Source organism: Amorphotheca resinae, assembly GCF_003019875.1.
Source record: "Amorphotheca resinae ATCC 22711 unplaced genomic scaffold M430scaffold_5, whole genome shotgun sequence".
NCBI classification, from domain to species: Eukaryota; Fungi; Ascomycota; class Leotiomycetes; order Helotiales; family Amorphothecaceae; genus Amorphotheca; species Amorphotheca resinae.
Window position 1 is genome coordinate 668763 of NW_020194475.1, and position 19301 is coordinate 688063.

The 19301-nt window shown below is 48.6% G+C and overlaps 4 protein-coding genes across 4 annotated transcripts; 3 read left to right on the forward strand and 1 right to left on the reverse strand.

Moving 5' to 3' along the window:
- Positions 1–1349: 1349 nt before the first annotated feature.
- On the forward strand, positions 1350–4004 carry M430DRAFT_18358 (hypothetical protein; the record flags this gene model as incomplete). The annotated part of the gene is made up of 2 exons (XM_024863852.1): positions 1350–2057; positions 2121–4004. 2 exons carry the CDS (start codon positions 1350–1352, stop codon positions 4002–4004), a joined length of 2592 nt encoding a protein of 863 aa, XP_024721459.1.
- Positions 4005–4831: 827 nt separating this feature from the next.
- Positions 4832–7020, reverse strand: M430DRAFT_34546 (hypothetical protein). The gene is made up of 2 exons (XM_024866575.1): positions 6588–7020; positions 4832–6531 (listed from the first exon to the last, which is right to left on the reverse strand). The coding sequence occupies exons 1-2, from the start codon at positions 6784–6786 to the stop codon at positions 4928–4930; spliced, it is 1803 nt and encodes a 600-aa protein (XP_024721460.1). The 5' UTR covers positions 6787–7020; the 3' UTR covers positions 4832–4927.
- Positions 7021–7160: 140 nt separating this feature from the next.
- M430DRAFT_119707 (hypothetical protein) lies at positions 7161–10523 on the forward strand. The gene is made up of 6 exons (XM_024861755.1): positions 7161–7353; positions 7409–7563; positions 7615–8656; positions 8709–8825; positions 8877–9599; positions 9884–10523. The coding sequence occupies exons 1-6, from the start codon at positions 7204–7206 to the stop codon at positions 10037–10039; spliced, it is 2343 nt and encodes a 780-aa protein (XP_024721461.1). The 5' UTR covers positions 7161–7203; the 3' UTR covers positions 10040–10523.
- Positions 10524–13196: 2673 nt separating this feature from the next.
- M430DRAFT_34548 (hypothetical protein) lies at positions 13197–19024 on the forward strand. Its single transcript, XM_024866576.1, has 7 exons — positions 13197–13317; positions 13758–13874; positions 13968–14185; positions 14241–14267; positions 14337–14427; positions 14500–18442; positions 18491–19024. The coding sequence occupies exons 1-7, from the start codon at positions 13311–13313 to the stop codon at positions 18681–18683; spliced, it is 4596 nt and encodes a 1531-aa protein (XP_024721462.1). The 5' UTR covers positions 13197–13310; the 3' UTR covers positions 18684–19024.
- Positions 19025–19301: the final 277 nt, after the last annotated feature.

Here is a 19301-nt window from a genome sequence, read left to right on the forward strand (position 1 = left end):
TGGGTTGGGATAACCTTTTCTGACACCGATCCCCACACGCCGGCGAGCTGGAATAGGAAGTTCAAGCACTGTCCCACGGCAGACGTTGGAGCCTTGGATGTTTCTCTGACCAATGGTATCAGGCGATTCAGGCCCGTCGAATAATTTCCCCAAGGGCAGGGGGGCTGGTATTCGGTACCTCCGTACGGAGCACTGTACTTGCTTCTCCGTACAGCTACGACTACTGTTCAACTGCCACAGTACCACTTACGGAGTACGTCCAGGATTCTGGAAACGTGAGATCCATAAATAAAGAAGCTTGGAATCTTCCTCAACTACATTATACTCTTTAGATACCATAGCTGGCCGATTCATTGTGTCACGTGACTAAACCTAGGTAAGGTAAGGTAAGGTAGGTATAGAATCCTTCACGGGATGGACGAGTTTTATGGTGCTTTGCTAAGACACAACGCAAATTGTCATCGAAACAACATGAAACAAATCCATATTACGGGTCTGCAGAGTACAGTACATCAGGGAGCGTGGAGGCTCGAGAGCGATCTGAGAGCCTGAGCAGTGAGCGGAGAGAGGCTCGGAAGTACCTAGGTACGAAGTACCTACAACGGTCAACCTACGTGATCTCCCCTTACCTAAATCACCTTACACCGCCTTTTCAAGGGCGGCTCCCTTGCCCGCATCTATGCCAGGCACCTTATTGGCTATATTCATGACAGCGCTAGACCTGATCCGCTCCCTCGGTCTGTTCTGCCGCCTTTTTCTGCCGGTGCTGACTCCTGCCGCCCCGGTAGGCGGTGACTGACAGAGCACGCCGTACGGTGAGCCACACCATGCAAAACATCTTCCGTAGAGCTACATGTCCAGATGTAGCTAATGCGGAGGAATATCATATATCAAGGAATGTATCGCCCCTGTCGCTCTCCCTCCCTCCATCTCCCTGAAAAGTTCGAGATCGGCTTTTCCATACCTGCCACAATCTTTTTTTCTCTTCTGCTCTGCTTTGCTTCCTTCGCGTGGCTTTTCACCCGTGCAGCGACGACCACGATCACGATTCCTCCATCCAGGACCTGAGCGTTTATCATTGGCTGTTCCGCCTCGTATCTGCCGACCCAGTCCCGCCCCCCCGACGATTCTTCACAGCCTGAGTCGCGCGACCCTTGCTTTTCACCCCTTGGAGGGCGTTGGACAGTGCTATACCGTTCGGAGTCCACTAAAAGGGCCTCCAACGGCTAGGTACCGGCGTACAATTGCCAATTGCTGTACCAAACGACAGAGTGTACTGTAGTGTACAAACGCCAGGCCCGTCCAGCCGTCAACATCAAGGCGTCATCCATCTGCATCGGATCGGCAAGATGCAGCAGACGGAGACCATTACAGCTGCGATGGCGGCATATCCCTCCCTGCCCGCCTCCCCTACGCTCACGAACCCCGATATGATCCTTCCTTACGGCGAGTACGATTCCACGAATTCCCCTCCTTATCGATCAGCTTCATCCGTCGACGAGTGGAGGGGCTCCGACCCAGCGACCATGCAGTTCTCAATTGGACCTCCACATACCCATCTGGGCACTGTGATGCCCACCACGCCGATAATATACGGGAATGGAACCATGCTATCAGACATTGGCGAGGTGACAGAGGCAGAGAGTACAGTTGGGCGAAAATTGCCGGGACCAGCAGAGAGAAGGCTCCTCAAGCAGGCGCAAGGCTTTCCCCTCCGACCTAGCCCGGTACTGGGGCACAATGCAAGAAAGCGAACGAGACCGGTGGCGCACGAGAGAAAGGTTTCGACAGGATCAACGAGCACAATCACTGATGACGGGCCGCCGCCAGCCGAGTTATTCAAGGACTTTGATGATGATGGAGTTAGTGTGGATGACAGCAACTTTCAGGGTGATGATGAGGAGAGCATCGCCGACTCCTATAGCGAGGAAGTGTTTGCGATGGAGACAGAGCGACTATCGAGAAATCAGAACGGCATTGACGATGACCCAAACTCGAGCGCCGCCTTGAGCAGAAGGGCGGAAGAAATTCTACAAAATGCCAAGAGGCGACTGAACGTAAGGCTGGGCCTCCTTTGATAACCGTCCAGTAAACTTCAAGAGTGCTAATGTGTAATGTAGAATATGGAGGGCAATCTCTCGCGCGCCCGAAGCCCCCTTTATAGCACACCTTCGGGCTCAATATCTTCTATACATGTCACCAGTCCATTATCTCGATCGACTCCAACCCCTCAAAACGATCGTCTTACATCACCCCAACTTGGTATGACACCTACGGCAAACCTTCAGTCCCACAAGCCGGGTGAATCACATAGCACAAGCCCAGGGCACTCGAGAGTTTACAGTGAAACATCGATCGCATCGACTCCCTCCGTTCTTCGAACCGCACCATTCCCTGTTCGGTCCGCAAGTGCAGCAGCTCAGTATATAGGCAGAAATGTCACTGAGAGCAGCCGGGTATCACCCCCTTTAAACAAGAATGCGGGGACTGCTCGAGAGGAGACCAAACATTCTGGGGTTTCGCCGCCATTGAGCAAGAGATCATCCCCCCATGGCGTGCACCTTGAACCATTGAGCGAACGTGACACTGTTCCTGAACTCGAGGTGGATCGTACTAGCATGAGGTCTAATCTGGAAGAAGGGTATCATGATCCGACTAGCGAACATATAGGTCTGACACGATCAACGTCTTCCATGCAAATGCGAGATTTACGGGACCAGATGCATGATTTGAAAGGGAGATTGTCGGTTTTGCGGGACCGCGCTCGGGATGATACTATGAAACGCCGAAGCTTGCAAAGCTTAAGGACTCCCAGCCCTTTTACCGCTGCTGAGCAGTGGTATAGTGCTGCTAAGAGCTATGCCATGCCAGGCCTCAGTGCTGATGCAGGGATTGGACATTCTCCGTTGAAGGATGGGTTTTTCGAGCCGAGAGAGGACACCGTTGATGGTAATCTACATCATGCTGGGCAGAGCGCTGCGACTCCGGTTCCTGAATATGCAAACTCTGAAGCCACGAGCGCCTATGAGGATGTCAGCGAGGGTTATCATGCCACAGAAGACTCAGCGAGTAACCATGATCCCCAGACCTTAGACGATGGGGAATCGTTCCATACAACAGCAGAAGACGGTGATCAAGAGGGCCCCGACAATGATTACGATGATGAACTTGACTACGAGAGCGATGCGTCGCTCTATTATGACACCACTACCATATCTCATGAGGATCGGGAAGATGCATTCGACTATGAGCATTTCTTCCTCCACAGTTCAATGGGAACAATCAGTCAGCAAGCTCTCAGACGAGACAGCATCAGTTCTACTGACTCTGCGGAAACTACTCGAGGACCCCCTGCCCGACCAATGAATGGCGAGAACAAGCGTAGCGAAAGTCCAAGGGATCCCTTTGGCCATCTGCGATCTGAGAGTGCACAGTCAATCTCAACAATCAACACCTTTGCTACTGCCACAGAGGGGTTAGAATCTGAGAATGGTGACCATGAGGATCATGATTACGCTGTTCAACACGTGAGTACCAAACGTTTGACATTTGGGTCTCTATCAGACGGAAACAGAGCCCCAGAGGAAGAACAAAGGCCTGGTTCCGCGATCCATAACCCCCAAGGGCGGAACGGTAGGAACATCCACCGACCTTCTGTTGCGTCCTTCGACTCCGGCTCCACAGGCACAACCCGGAGCTTTCCCCTTGTTAATAAGCCGAAATCCCAGCAGCAGCAGTCTTCGAACGGTACCTTGGATACTCGTTCCAATCGCTCTTTCAGTGACTCTGCATCATTGGCCGACAGCCAACGTAATGGGGGTCATCAATCACCAGTACACATGCTCGAGAAAGAAGACCGGCTCTTGGTAGAGCAGCTCGTGGCCAGTCTCGGGGCATGTGTCCTAGGCTTGCAGGAATCACGGGGCAGTTATGAGGCGAGATCCTGGAGACGCCGCTTAGATGCCGCGCGGAGAATCCTCGATGGCGAAGCAAGAGCTCTATGAATATGAAGTACGGAATAACGCAGACATTGAAACACCACACACCAACCAAATCTCATTTGTCAAGACCGGCATGGATATCAGGGATATCACAAAGCAGATCTATTTATTTATCTATTTATTAGGGGGCGTATTTGGTTGGAGCTATTTTATTTTTCGTTCTTTGATACCCCCATTTGCTTGATGATTTTTGCCCATGCTTAGCTTAGATAATGGTATATAGACCCTCCGGGGCAGAATAAATCTTAACGTATTTTTTAATAAGTCATGGATTTCTTTTTCCTCTTTGATATCGATGGTTGAAGCTTCGCTCAACAACGTGATCCCCCCAGGGGGGGTCCAAAAACCATCTTGCGCATCCATTCCCCCCCCCCCCTCTCTTTCTCTTCAATGAAAAAAGCAACTACCTCCTCATACCTAATTCCAATTCCTTTCTCATCATAACCTCAAGCCACGCCACAAGCATTCTTCTATTTCATTTCAGTCCTCTCTCTAGTATACCTTATCTATGTCCCATGAAAGAATCAATCACAAGAAATATACATCATCATCGGATATTTACAACTCATGGGATTAGGAATGAAGACATGTTGGTGAATCATCAGCATGTTGAACTCATAAGTGTGCCATGCGCTCATACCATCATGCTGAATCTATCCCATCTTTCCATCTTTCTTTGCCAATCCCCCCCCCACCAAACACAAAACACCTATATATCTATCACTCACATAACTTTCCTTCCAGCACTTACCTTACTTCCTTCACAGTCCAAGATAGTTCCTAGGCCTTCGAACACACTAAAATCTAGTTATTGTACTGGAAGGAGGTTTTGGGATATTGGAAGTATTTGCATAAAAGTCACATTTTACTTTACACCGGCTGCTCAACTCGTGTAAAAAAAGGGGGAAACCCCTGATAGGTAGTTATCATTGTGCCTTCAGAGGTGAGGATACAATTATATCCGGCAAATCCCTAACATCCACATGCTCTTGCGTCCCCAAATCCACCACCCTCACAGCCTCCAGGCTCACGATGCCGACTTTCAAAGCCATGAACTTGAGCTCCACCTCGTAGCACGACGATGGGGCTAAGGGCCCCACTCGAGTATCGCTGCTTAGACAGACGATATCGGTAGATTCGACCGCGGAGTTGCGCTGCATCGCATAGACAATGTTCTCGTCGACGACGGCGTCCGCAATCTTGGGATCCTTGCGTTGCCTGGCATGGCCGGTCGACGGGGGTCGCGTGATACGGGCCTCGGTCCGCCGGCGCTTGGGGAGCGCGATGAGAGCGAGCTTGCGGGGTCGGTCGGAGCGGTTCACAATGAAGATGGACCAGAAAAAGGGAACGCCTGGGTATATGGGGTTCTCGCTGGATGGGCCGACGAAGGTCATGGTTACACCGAAATCGGGTATGGACGAATTGCGCTGTTGGCGGGTTGTGATATCTACAGATGGGAGAGCATCTGGCCGAGTGCTGGCTAGGGCGGAGACTGTTGGAACCGTTTCAAAGGTCGAGCCACCGATTGAGAGTTGAGAGGGGCGGTGTGATCGTTGAATGGGCTGCGTGGGGAGACCGAAGCCCGGATTGACTGGGGGTGTGAAGTCAAGAGAGGTTGTCCAACTCATCGAAATCTGGGGTTTGCAGACTGCAGACCAATTTGCGGTGGCTGCTATTGAAATATCAAGAGCTCGAATTAGAGTCTTGTTCGTCACATCTAAATCATCGGGCGTTATTCGATAAAGGAAAGTGATATCGTCTTGTGGAAGACCCGTGATAGGTAGTTTCATCCCTGGGGCGGTATTGAGGTCTTCTATACTACCACCAGTAACGTCGAGTTGGACTTTCGTAAGCATGATCTCGCAACCAGCGAAAGGTGTGATATCGACATCCAACGAGGCTATCACTGAGGGATTCGTAGGCGACATACCAGGCCGTGAATATTTCACTCGTGCGTTGATTGCTGGATATACTTTGATTGCTTGACGAGAGACATTCCTTAACGGCCGCATCATTTCTCTGCCTGCAAGACCTCCTGGTGCAACTCGTGATACTCTGAGAGCAGAGAGTCGTGGTTTCACATCTCCAAGAGATGGATCATCGCCGAACGATTCTAAGAGATTCATGCCGGCTGGAACTTGGCTCGGAAGATATTCATCTCTTAAAACTTCAGTTTGTACCTGTTCAGCAGCTTTAAGACCTGCCGTCGCAGAGAAGACAACTGATGGATTTTGAAGACGAAGTCGAGGTCTGACGAGGAATGCCGATAGTTTCCATGCTATAAGTATATGACCCTCTCCAAGCTTGTTTTCGGTCTCATCATGTCCTTGAACGATGATCAACGGGTCTTCACTGTCCTGAACAGAGCCATGGTATACGAGTTCTTGTCCCAACGGACCTTCATGGTTTTCCGTTGGGGCATTGACGACCTGCGCCTCAAGATTTATGACAAGCCTCCCAAGATATGATCGTAATGCCCTCTCGTCGAAATAGGGGGTTTGTAGTACAACGTAGACGTCGACGGTTTCATCTAGGATCTAGCAATGAGTAAGACACAGAGCCTCTATGGTTGTTTAGGATACTAACCAAAAAAGAGCGTCTGCCTTTGTGGGATAGCAGCGAAGGGAGAATCGTGTCCACCATGAAGGTCTTCGGCAGACCTATTCAATGCCTCTTCAATGTCGAGATCACTTGCTAAGGGGATAATCGTATATAGTACAGAACTCTCAACGAATTCAAGACTTCCCCGGGGGCGCCCCTCCTCTTCCCTTGATTCAGCCATCATAGCAGAAGGACCTAATGCGAAAGAAGTCGAGCGGCCGGCGATAGAGAATCCGCGCCTCGTAGGGGTGCAACTGAGGTTGACAGCGTGACAGCTAGTTCTGCAAAACAGGAGGCGAGAGGATATCCAGAATTAGAGCTTGCTACATGCTGAGACAATAGTACCAAAGTATGAGGCTCGCAGGATGCTTTCAAAGCTATAATCTCGTCTTCGTTTCTAGGAGAGGGACAACTAGGCTGAAAAATCGAGGTTATCTTGAAGGCAAGCTGAACTCGTCTACCAATTAAATTGCCTTGGGTTCCAAAATCGCGCTAGCGAATTGGAAGGCTGAGAGAAGCTCCTGCGAACTTTATTTTCTCCTGCCTTCACCATCCTCCCTTTGAACAACAAGTTTTGTGTGGATTTGCTACACAGTCCATCATGAACGGGACAAATGGAACCAACGGTCATGCAGCTCCGCCAGGTCTCTGGCAGGAGGCGCGCAATCCCGAGGGTCGCGTCTACTATTATAACACAATCACCAAAGCTACACAATGGACAAAGCCCGAAGAGTTAATGACGCCGGCAGAGGTAAGAATGCAGTCCCTAGTTCGTCGCGAATACCTCATTAACAACTGGGACACAGCGTGCGCTCGCAAATCAACCATGGAAGGAGTACACCGCAGAGGGAGGAAGAAAGTACTGGTACAACACAGAAACGAAGCAAAGCTCATGGGAGATGCCAGCGGTTTACAAGGAAGCATTGGCCAGTGAAAATGCGACCCAGACACCAGTTGCACCGTATGTTATAACATGACCTCTTTCTGCGCCCAGCATTGCTAATTTCTAAAGGGCTCCTACCTTTGTCGCTGGAGGAGGGTTCTCAACTTCACAATTTGATCAGCCGCGTGCAAAAGAGCCTCTGGGGGAGGCTCGTCAAATTGCATATGGAAATGATACCAGCGGAAGTCGTGCTCAAGCTTTTGTCCCTGCGAATACTGATCCTGATTATGCTACTTTCGAAGAAGCAGAAGCAGCATTCCTCAAGCTTTTACGCCGATCCAATGTCTCCCCTGATTGGACTTGGGAAAAGACTATGCGCTCGATTATCAAAGATCCCCAATACAGAGCTCTGAAGGATCCCAAAGATCGCAAAGCAGCATTTGAGAAATACGCCGTGGAGGTACGACTTCAGGAAAAAGACAAGGCAAAAGAGAGACTTGAAAAGCTCCGAACAGATTTTGCTACAATGCTGAGAAGCCATCCAGAGATAAAACATTACACACGCTGGAAGACAGCACGACCAATAATTGAAGGAGAAACTATATTTCGTTCTACGGATGATGACGATGAACGGCGCCAACTATTCGAAGATTATATCATTGAACTCAAGAAAGCTAATGCCGAGCGTGAAGCAAGCACTCGAAAAGCTGCGATGGACGAGCTTGTCGAAATTCTCAGGAGTCTTAATTTAGAGCCATATACAAGGTGGTCTGAGGCACAAGGTATCATCCAGTCAAATCAACGTTTTCAAGGTGATCAGAAATTCAAGGCACTCAGCAAGTCAGACATGTTGACTGCTTTTGAAAATCATATCAAATCTCTCGAAAAGACTTTCAATGATGCTCGCCAACAGCAGAAGAACCAGAAGTCCCGCAGAGAACGACAAAACCGGGATCGTTTCTTGGAGCTGCTGCAAGAGCTCAAGAGGAATAACAAGATCAAGGCTGGATCAAAATGGAGCAAAATATACCCATTAATCGCATCAGATGAGAGATACACAGCCATGCTTGGTCAGTCAGGATCGACCCCTCTCGATCTCTTCTGGGATATGGTTGAGGAAGAAGAACGTGCCTTGCGAAGCACCCGAAACGATGTTTTGGATGTCCTGGATGTATGTCAATCTCCTAATGCATCCTTGATATACAAAGCTAACTACATGTCAGGATAAACGTTTTGAAATTCAGCAGAAGACTACATTTGAGGAGTTCCTTACCTTAATGCAGAATGATCGACGGACTGCTAACATTGATCGAGATGCTTTATCACTGATATTCGAGCGAGTAAGTCATATCGTATCATATTGTTTTATGCATTTGCTAATTAGTATACAGCTTCATGAGAAAGTATCCCGGCGAAGAGAAGACGATAAGCACCAAGCTGAGCGTCTGCAACGTCGTGCTGTGGATGCACTTAGATCCCTGATTAAGCACCTTGAACCTCCTGTCCGGGTTGATGATACATTCGAGAGGATTCTACCACGCATCGAGAGGTCTGAAGAGTATCTTGCTGTATCATCCGATGAGCTGCGTCGTTCTGCGTTTGACAAAGTTATCAGACGTTTGAAAGAAAAGGAAGAGGACGCAGAAAGGGATCGTCTCAAACGCCGTGATAGAGCTTCAGTGGATAGACCTATCCATCGTGACCGAGACAGAGGTGAGAGATCACATCGCCCAAGTGGACGTCATGCTAGGACAAGCCGCAGCCCCGAGCCAGATGCATACGAAGCAGATAGACGAAAGGCAATCGCCGACCGGGAAAAGAATTATCGCAAGGCTAGCGTCGCAGATACTCTATTGTCTCCTGGCCGTAGAGGCGATCGCGGCCGCGAAAGAGATCGTGATCTCGATAGACCATACCGAGGCCGCCGCGACGATTCAATGGGCCACTATGACCGCGAACGACGAGATAGAGAGGATGAGCGTGAGAAACTCTACCGCCGCAGAGGTGACCCGAGAGGAAGCATCGATGAATTACCTTGGGGCGACGAGAAACCGAGCAGACGACGAAGAGCTGATAGTGACGGCGAAAGTGCTGGAAGCACAAGGGTAGCAAAGGTTAGTCGCATGTCCAGCGTTATTGATGTCAATTCCGAAGCTGCAAGCTCAACGCAGAGGCTCCATCATCAATTATGATAGTTCATAACTGACAGGCCTCACTTGAATTGCTTCAATTCCTGCGGCAACCCTTACCTGCTCCTAATTGGGGGGGCGTACCTGTCGTGGCATTATTTCCTTGAATATTCCTTTTTATTTTATTTTTCTTTACGAAAGAAACGAACTCCCGTTTCATTGTGTCAATCATTCGATAACAGTCATGATTCTAACCAAGACAAATACAGAGAACAAGGAGAGAGATCACACCACGTGAGCGCTCCCCGATCCCAGCTCCCCGTGAACGACGTCACAGAACTAGAACGCCTCCCCCGGCAATACCGCCAAAAGAAGAACCGGCTGTACATTCAGGTAGTGAAGAAGGCGAGATTGAAGAAGAGTAGATCAGTTAGCTGGCTCTTGCTTGCTTGGGGAAAGACTTGTACGTATTGCACACCAGCACGCTTTCATGGCATGATGACTTCGGCAGAGGGCATACAGCCACGTGGGTTCAGCACGCAGATAGAGTTGAAGTGGATTGATTTCGAGATCAACGACTTTTGGTGTGTATTTTCCTTCCTACAAGTCCAGACAGTCTCGCTATCTTGACCATCAGCTGCATAAAAATCATAATACCCACTATGTAAATAAGCAATGCCAATTCCATAGCCTCTACTTTCCCCTCAATTTGATTTCATGAGATCATTCCATGAAATGGACGGCAGCCACTCACTTGATCCATTGCCCCTCAATCTACTCTGATCAGCTACCTATGCTACAAAAAAAAGGTAGTAATCAAAATAGGACCAGGCAACAGGGGTAGACTGCCGTCGCCATCGTTAGTCATCTGGGTCGTCATCATCGCATGAGGCGCCTTCCTCATCTAGTCCCTGAATCCCAGTATGCTGTGCTCTCCTTGATGCTGATCCTGTAACGCCTGAAAATGCATCATTCGAGGGGGGGAGTGAATCAGTTGGGACGCCCTTTTCAGGCAGTAGTACTCTTATCGTCCTCCAAGAAGAACTATGATCAAAGTTAGCATCTTTCTCCAACCTCGCCTGGCCGGTTCTCTTACATAATTTCCTCCCAGTTTCTGCTCTTGATCAAGCTGTGAATTGAGTTTGTTTATACGAGGTCTGTAGTTGGAGGGATCCCGACGGAAAGTAACGTCAAGGTTCTGCAAGAACTTGTTGCAGCCGGTGAGCAAAGACTCGGGGGCATTTGCGCGAGCGTTGAGACCTGGCTGACCGTCGAAAACAATGACACGATCCGCAAGGTATGTTGCCATGATGAAATCGTGCTCGACAATGAAGGCAGTCTTCTTCGAGTGCATGATGAAGCGCTTGATGACTCGTGCAGCAATGATACGCTGCTCGGAATCCAGATATGCGGAAGGCTCATCGATGAGATAGATATCTGCTGGAAGTCCCAGAGCAAGTACAATGGCCACTCGTTGCAATTCTCCTCCTGAAAGAGTCTTAACTTCCTGGTCGATAAACTCATCAAGTTTCAAAGGCTTGACGACATCGGTCTGGAACTGAGGAAGAAGGAATGCCGTCTTGATCTTCTTGAAGAAGAGTTGTCTAACAGTGCCCTCGAATTTTGGTGTAATCTTCTGAGGCTTCATGCTAACTTTCATACCAGGCACCTTCTGATTGCCATCTGGGGCCAGGGCTCCAGCTAGCAACTTACAGAAAGTTGTCTTGCCAGTTCCATTCTCACCCATCATAACAATGATCTCCGAGTCAGTGAAATCACCAGCCTCAATACCTAGATGGAAACCTCCTAGAGTCTTCTCCATGGAGGGGTAGTGGAAAGCACGTGATCGATCAGCCATGAATTCATCGGCAGCCTCGGCAATACGGAAAGTCAAGGACTCCTCTCTGAAACGCAAATTCTCTGTTGGAATATTACCGTCCAAGAAAATGTTGATGCCTTCTCGTACTGATGCAGGGAGTGTCACAACACCGTAGACGGCCGGCTTTCCGTACAAAACACAGATAAAGTCAGAGAGATAATCGAGGACAGAGAGATCGTGCTCGACGCAGATGACGTAGTCATCTGGGCGTAAGAGCGAACGGATTATCTTTGCGGCACTCAATCGTTGCTTGACATCCAGGTAAGATGAGGGCTCATCGAACATGTAGCTGAAATATATTAGCAAAAGAATAGTTCCATGAGGTTGCATAACATACACATCGGCTTGCTGTACGCAAACAGTGCCAATAGCAAATCTCTGAAGTTCTCCTCCAGACAGAAGGTTGACATCTCGGTCCATAATGTGATTTAACTCTGCCATACGGATTAGAAGTCTGAAGGCGAGATTTCGAGATCTATATTCTTACCAAGGACATCAAGAACCTCGTCCATGTTGTCCATCGAAGCATTAGCTTCAATCAAGGTTCGGACGGTCTTGTCTGCGCTCCTGATTGCTTTAGGGATACGGTCAACGTATTGGGGCTTGACAATGGCCTTTAGGTCGTCTTCGAGAATCTTGGTGAAGTAATCTACATGTTCATTAGATTACGAGCAAGAGTGGGACATTTGTGGGACATACTCTGCAACTCAGAACCTCGAAAGTATTTGATGACATCTTGCCAATCGGGAGGATTGTCATACCTCCCCAAGTTTGGCTTCAATTTGCCACTCAGAATCTTGAGCGCAGTACTCTTTCCAATACCGTTGGAACCCACCAAACCCAAGACCTGTCCAGGGCGCGGTGTGGGCAATCGATGAAGCTTGAAGCTGTTGGCTGAGTATCGGTGCGTGACATGAGATTCAAGGTTTGTTGGCAGATTGATGATATTGATCGCTCCGAATGGGCACTTCTTCGGACAGATACCACATCCAATACATAGAGTCTCAGAGATGAACGCAATCTTGGATTCGGGAGTAACTTCTATGCAAAGACGTCCGCTTCGCACAACCGGGCAAGATTTCTTGCATTCTTGTCGACATTTCTGTGAAAATCCACTTAGCGCACGATCCAGGTATAGACAGGCACAGTGTTTGTATATACCTTCGGTTTACACTAGTTGAGGAACGTATTGTTAGCTATCGATCTGGTCGGATGCGGGGTAGTAGTGGGGTAGGGCTTCAGTGGCAAAGAGTCGCACCTTGTCCGTACTGATGATGGCGATACTGCATAAAACCAGGTTGTCAGTAAAATTCAAGGCAAAGCTACGAGAAGCCCGCGGCTACTGTTCTGCTCCGTAGGTTGCAGAAGGTTGTGAACGCACCGCGTGAGTTTGTCCGCCATCTTGTTGGCTCCGGACTGGGATGTCGTGGGATTTTGTTTATCGAAGACTGGACTCCTCTTGAGAGAGAGGGTTCGATGATCGCACAAAGGATAGGTGGCGTGGACTTCCTGCTAGTCCCTTGATATTGCCGTCGAAATATTTGTGAACTGCGAATTTATTGTTGAAGTTGAAATCTCCAACTGAGTAAGACCACTTTGCCCTTGTGTCATTGGTTGGCGCTAGTAAGCGAGACAATTTTGGCAGATGTGCTCGTTATGTCCTGAACTTGAAGGCTGCCTCGTCTTACCTTGCCAAATCGTGACATCTCCACAACTACAATATTCACTCTTCCCCCCCCAACTACAACATCGTTTCAGCACCACGCTCTTTATTTGACCACGATCACAGTATCTGCCTCAAGGGGGGCCTGCTTACCATGGCTTGTATGTGTCTACCCTTCTTCCTAGTCCCCATTTCAGATCCTTCGTCGTGTCAAGGCTGGGCGTCCGCCGAGTTCAAATTCCATCCTATAGGATCCCTATATGTCGAGGGGATCTTTCCGGATGACCCAAGAGGTCTCAATCTTTGGCAGACTCGACGTATCTCGACTCGCCCGATGATCTCCAGGCATTTTGGAAGTCCCGCACATCCCACGTCGTCTTCAATCGGTCAGAGATCATCATCAGCCCTGTCTGCTAAGATGCCTTGAACTATCTACAATGCGCCGGCGAGCTTTGACATTGTCCCCTTGATTCTGGAACCGAAATAGTCTTGAATTCAAGATCGCACAATCCTTTTCTTTGCAGTCATAGGGTTATTAGGGCCTTGCGTCATCCGACCCTACAAAGATATTTTGCCCAGATTGCTAACATCGTCGTCCTAGCCCCTCTATCGGCGACGACTCAAGTATCTTCATCGACACCCTTACAAACTCTTTCCAACGGACATACTTCTCCGTTGGCTAATACCACACTCACGAACGACGATGCTCCATACGACAGTGAGTCTGACCTTTCCGAAGTTGCCATTCCCATCATCGATGAGCCCTCGCCGGCGAACTCCATAGACCATCAATCTGAACTGGGTGCTCAAGGCACCGAGGACTCTGAATCATCTCCCGAAGAAGCTCAGGGTGAATCCGATGATGCCGATTTCGATATCGAAGAAAACCCTACTCCTGCAGCGACGAATGGTGGACGACATGACCGTTCTACCTCAACTGAATCTCGTCGTCCTGCGAAGCGGAAACTCGGCGTCGAAGAAGATGAACACATTCTGGCCAATCCAGAATTATACGGCCTGCGAAGAAGTGTACGATAACCAGTCCTTCAGACCGCCACTTGCCATGCTAACATTCTCCCTTCAGGGTCGTCCATCTCAACATCGACGCATCGTATGTTAACCTAGAAAGCAACGGAGCTTCCGTACTTCCAACTGCAGCTCAACTACTGATGGACTATAGATTGAGTCCGATGACGATGACGAAGACTCTGAATCCGATATCGTGACCGCGCATAGAGGGAAGCGAAGAAAGCAAGAGCGCTCTCGACCCTGTATGAAACCCCTAACCCCTATAACCTCGTCGTCGCTATCGCTCCCATGACTAATACAATACTCCTTTAAAGCGTCAAAACGTGATACTCCGGCCCTTCGCTCTGTTTCCAGTTCCGATTCTGATTCCGATACTTATGGAGGTGCTCGTGCCAAAAGCTTAACAAAGAAACACCGTCGCCGCCAACTGGAGTCGGGCAATACCGCTCCAGTTTACCAAGAAAAGAGATGGAATAGCCGACGAGCTGCACAGGTCACGGCTGGGGCCTATCAGGAAAGCGATATAGACTTGGAAGATGACTCTGAAATGATGACTCCGAACTATTGGGTCGCTGATACCGAGGATACCTCTCCATATATCGATGCTGTCCTGAAACACAGACTTATGGAAGGGAAGGATATACACAACGAGGACCTAGGCCGGGATGACTTCGAATATTACATCAAGTGGCAAGGAAAGTCTCATTACCATGCTACCTGGGAGACAACGAAATCCTTGACTGGCGTACGCGGCTTTCGACGACTTGAGAATTATTACAGAAAGATAGTTCTCGATGATATTCACATCTCTCGCGGTGAGGACGTTCCTCTTGAAGAAAGAGAGAAGTGGATGCTGGATCGGGAACGTGATTCAGACGCCCTTCTTGATTATACCAAAGTTGAGAGGGTCATAGGTTCACGTGATGACAATGGGGAAACTGAGTACTTCGTGAAATGGAAGGGTCTCTATTACGAGTCTTGTACCTGGGAATCAGCTTCTTTGGTCAGCGAGATCGCTCAGGATGCAATTGACCGGTTCTTGGATCGTAGCTCTCGATCCCTGACTTCGGACCGGACTGAGTCCAATCCTAATACTAGAAGCCCGCACACAGCGATTCGAGAACAACCGAAATATATCAAGAATGGCCAACTGCGAGATTTTCAGATCACTGGACTGAACTTCCTTGCCTACAACTGGTGCAGGAATAAGAATGTCATCCTGGCAGACGAGATGGGCTTGGGTAAGACAGTTCAAACAGTATCTTTTATGAATTGGCTTCGTCATGATAGACGTCAGGAAGGTCCATTTCTCGTTGTAGTTCCTCTTACGACCATACCCGCTTGGGCCGATACATTTGATCACTGGGCACCCGACATGAATTATGTTATTTACAACGGAAAGGAGGCATCCCGGAGCATCATCAGAGACTACGAACTACTTGCTGATGGGAATCCAAAGAAACCAAAGTTCAATGTTCTTCTCACGTCATATGAATACATTCTTGCCGATGCAAATTTCTTGGCTCAGATCAAATGGCAGTTTCTGGCTGTCGACGAAGCTCATCGCCTAAAGAATCGAGAGTCTCAATTGTACCAAAGACTCCTTGATTTCAAGGCTCCATCTCGGTTGTTGATTACCGGTACACCTGTTCAGAATACCCTGGGAGAGTTATCCGCCCTTATGGACTTCCTCATGCCGGGTGAATTGGATATTGAGGAGAACATGGATCTAACTGAAGAGGCTGCAGGCGAAAAGATCGCCGCTCTGACTAGTATGATCCAACCATACATTCTTCGCCGAACGAAACAGAAAGTCGAGAATGACTTACCGCCCAAGAGCGAGAAAATTATCAGGGTTGAGTTGTCTGATGTCCAGTTAGATTACTACAAGAATATTCTTACGAGGAACTACGCTGCACTCAATGAGGGTGCCAAAGGGCAGAAGCAGTCGTTACTGAACATCATGATGGAGCTAAAGAAAGCCAGTAATCATCCTTACATGTTTCCGAACGCCGAGGAGAAGATTCTGAAAGGCAGTACGAGACGTGAAGATCAACTGAAAGGTCTCATTGCGAGCAGCGGCAAGATGATGCTCCTCGATCAATTGTTAACGAAGTTGAAAAGAGACAATCACCGTGTGTTAATCTTCAGTCAGATGGTGAAGATGCTTGATATCCTAGGGGATTATCTTCAGCTTCGAGGCTATCAATTCCAGCGCCTCGACGGCACCATAGCAGCTGGACCTCGACGAGTCGCCATTGACCACTTCAATGCCGAAGATAGCACCGACTTCTGTTTTCTACTATCCACGCGCGCCGGAGGTCTTGGAATCAACTTGATGACAGCCGACACGGTCATCATTTTCGATTCAGATTGGAATCCTCAGGCGGATTTACAAGCAATGGCTCGCGCACACCGCATTGGACAGAAGAAGCCTGTCAGTATTTATAGATTGGTGTCCAAGGAGACAGTTGAAGAAGAAGTCCTCGAGCGTGCTCGCAACAAGCTCATGCTCGAATTTATCACTATCCAGAGAGGCGTCACTGATAAGGATAAAAAGGAGCTTCGCGAGAAAGCTATCAAGGCTGGCAAGATAGACGATCCCAAGTCATCTGAAGACATTTCCAGGATTCTTAAAAGAAGAGGCCAGAAAATGTTTGAGCAGTCCGGTAATCAAAAGAAACTTGAAGAGCTTGATATCGACTCGGTTCTTGAAAATGCAGAAGAGCATAAAACAGAAGTGCCAGAAGGAATGGTCGCCGACGGTGGCGAGGATTTTCTGAAGAGCTTCGAATACACAGATGTCAAGATCGACCTAGAATGGGACGATATCATTCCGAAAGACCAGTTGGCAAGTATTAAAGCAGAAGAAGAAAAGCGGCTCCACGAAGAGTATCTTGCCAAGGTTGTTGAAGAAAACGCTCCGCGGAAAGCTGCTATGAAGAACACGGCCGAATACGAGAGAGAACAGCGTCTAGCAAAAAAGCGCGAGCGGGACCAAGCCAAACAGGACGAGATAGATGAGAAGAAAGAAGCGCAAGCAAACCTTGCTGACCCAAAGCGAGAGTTGAATGAGAAAGAGGCCCGGAACCTTTTTAGGGCCTTTCTTCGCTATGGTTCAATCGATGACCGTGGCGAAGAGTTGATCAAAGATGCTCGTCTTGTCGGTCGTGATATCGATTTGCTACGCTCTACCTTAAAAGCCATCACGGACGAGAGTGCTAAACGACTTAAGGAGGATGCTGCACGGATTGAAGCAATGGAGCGTGAGACTAATAAGCCACTGACCAAGAAAGACAAGAAAGCCGTTCTTTTCGATTATCTCGGAGTCAAGCGACTAAATGCTGAAACCGTCTTGGAACGACCAGGTGAAATGAGAATGTTGAAGGAGGTGATCGGCTCTGTGGCTGATTACAAGAACTTCCGTGTTCCCGATGCATCCAAAGCCGCTCACTATTCCTGTGAATGGGGCGCAAGAGAAGATGGCATGCTCCTGGTAGGTATACATAGACACGGCTATGGAGCATGGGTTCAAATTCGGGATGATCCTGATTTAGGACTGCAAGACAAATTCTTCTTGGAAGAGCATCGTGTTGATAAGAAGGAGGAGCGGAACAAAGGGGATGAGAAAGTGGCCAAGGCGCCAGGGGCAGTTCATCTTGTTCGCCGTTCTGATTACCTCTTATCAGTCTTGAAGGCCAAATATTCTGATAATCAGGCTGCCAAGCGTGCTGTCGAGAACCATCATCGGAATAACAAAAAGCATGAGCGCAATGGGCATCGACGATCCGAGACCAGAGGCTCCGTCTCTGCTTCTCCCGCTCCCCAGTTCAAGAAAAATCACCGTCAACCTGAACATCATGGTCATGACCGCGAAAGAGATCGTTCCCACAAGCATGGCGAGCATCGTGGCATGGATCCTCGTCGTCATAGCACCGAAGACAGTACTAGCTCCAGGCCTGAGTTGAAGAGAAAACATAGTGGTCGTGATGATGATCGTCATCATGATCGACATCAAAAGCAGCGAAAGTCTGAGAACGGCCATAGCAAACCAACCCACCAGCATGAATCTATGATGAAGGTTATCTTTAAGCCAATCAAGGATAGCCTCAAACGAGTGCAATCAGCTACGAAGACCAATATCAAATCCCAGAAGGAGCGAGCCAATGTTATGAAACAAGAACTGGTGACTATAGGTGACTTTATTCAATCTTTATCACAAGATGAGGAGAGTGAAGAACTCCGGCCAAGTTTCTGGTGAGCAGCGGAATCTGATGATCCCAAACTGTTGCTAACATTTTGAAGGTCTTATGTCGCCATGTCATGGCCTCTCGATCCACCTCCACCCGGTGCACAGCTAGAAGGAATGTATATAAAGATTTTGAAGAACTTGAACGATAAAGCAGCGGGGCCTTCAACAGATACCGGTGGTGCAGCAGAATCAACCGCCCCCAACAGCACCTCTGCTCCATCAACAGCTGCCATCAAAGGCGCATAGCCCTGCCGTCGACTGTATGGCATAAAATTTGTTTTCGAATACCATTGCGTAGGCGTTCAGTGTGGTTTTTGACTTTTCGGATCAACCAGGCCGGTGGTTCAATTACGCGGCCGAATCATTGCATTCAACGGGCGTACGGTTCTGTTTTAGAGGGGAAAATATCAGGGCTCCGGCTGGGGCTTTGATTCTATGTATGAGTTTCGGCTCGTTACGAAGGGCTTGGCCTTGCTTTTTCTCCTGTAGTTGAGAAAGGCATATCCTACAAAAAGAACACGATGAGAATGGAAAAGAGAAGGAATGACAGGCATATTTTGCAGCGCGTAATTTATATTCGTTACGTTAAAAATAAATATATCATTCCGCAATCGTTTTTTCTTGATCAAGTGGCGACATCAACATCGTGAGACGACGTTCCGTGCAACCCGCGGTGAAAGCGGAATATTGCATTTCTCACAGACTGACTGACCCAGCTATTAGAGTTATGGTCACACTTGATACAAAGTCTGCAGGGTGAAGAAAATCCACCTCTCTCTCCCCCTCTCTCTTATCACACGCGCGCCTTCGAATCCTGCATTTCCTCCCTACTCAAATGACAAGAATGAACCCCCTATCTATCTA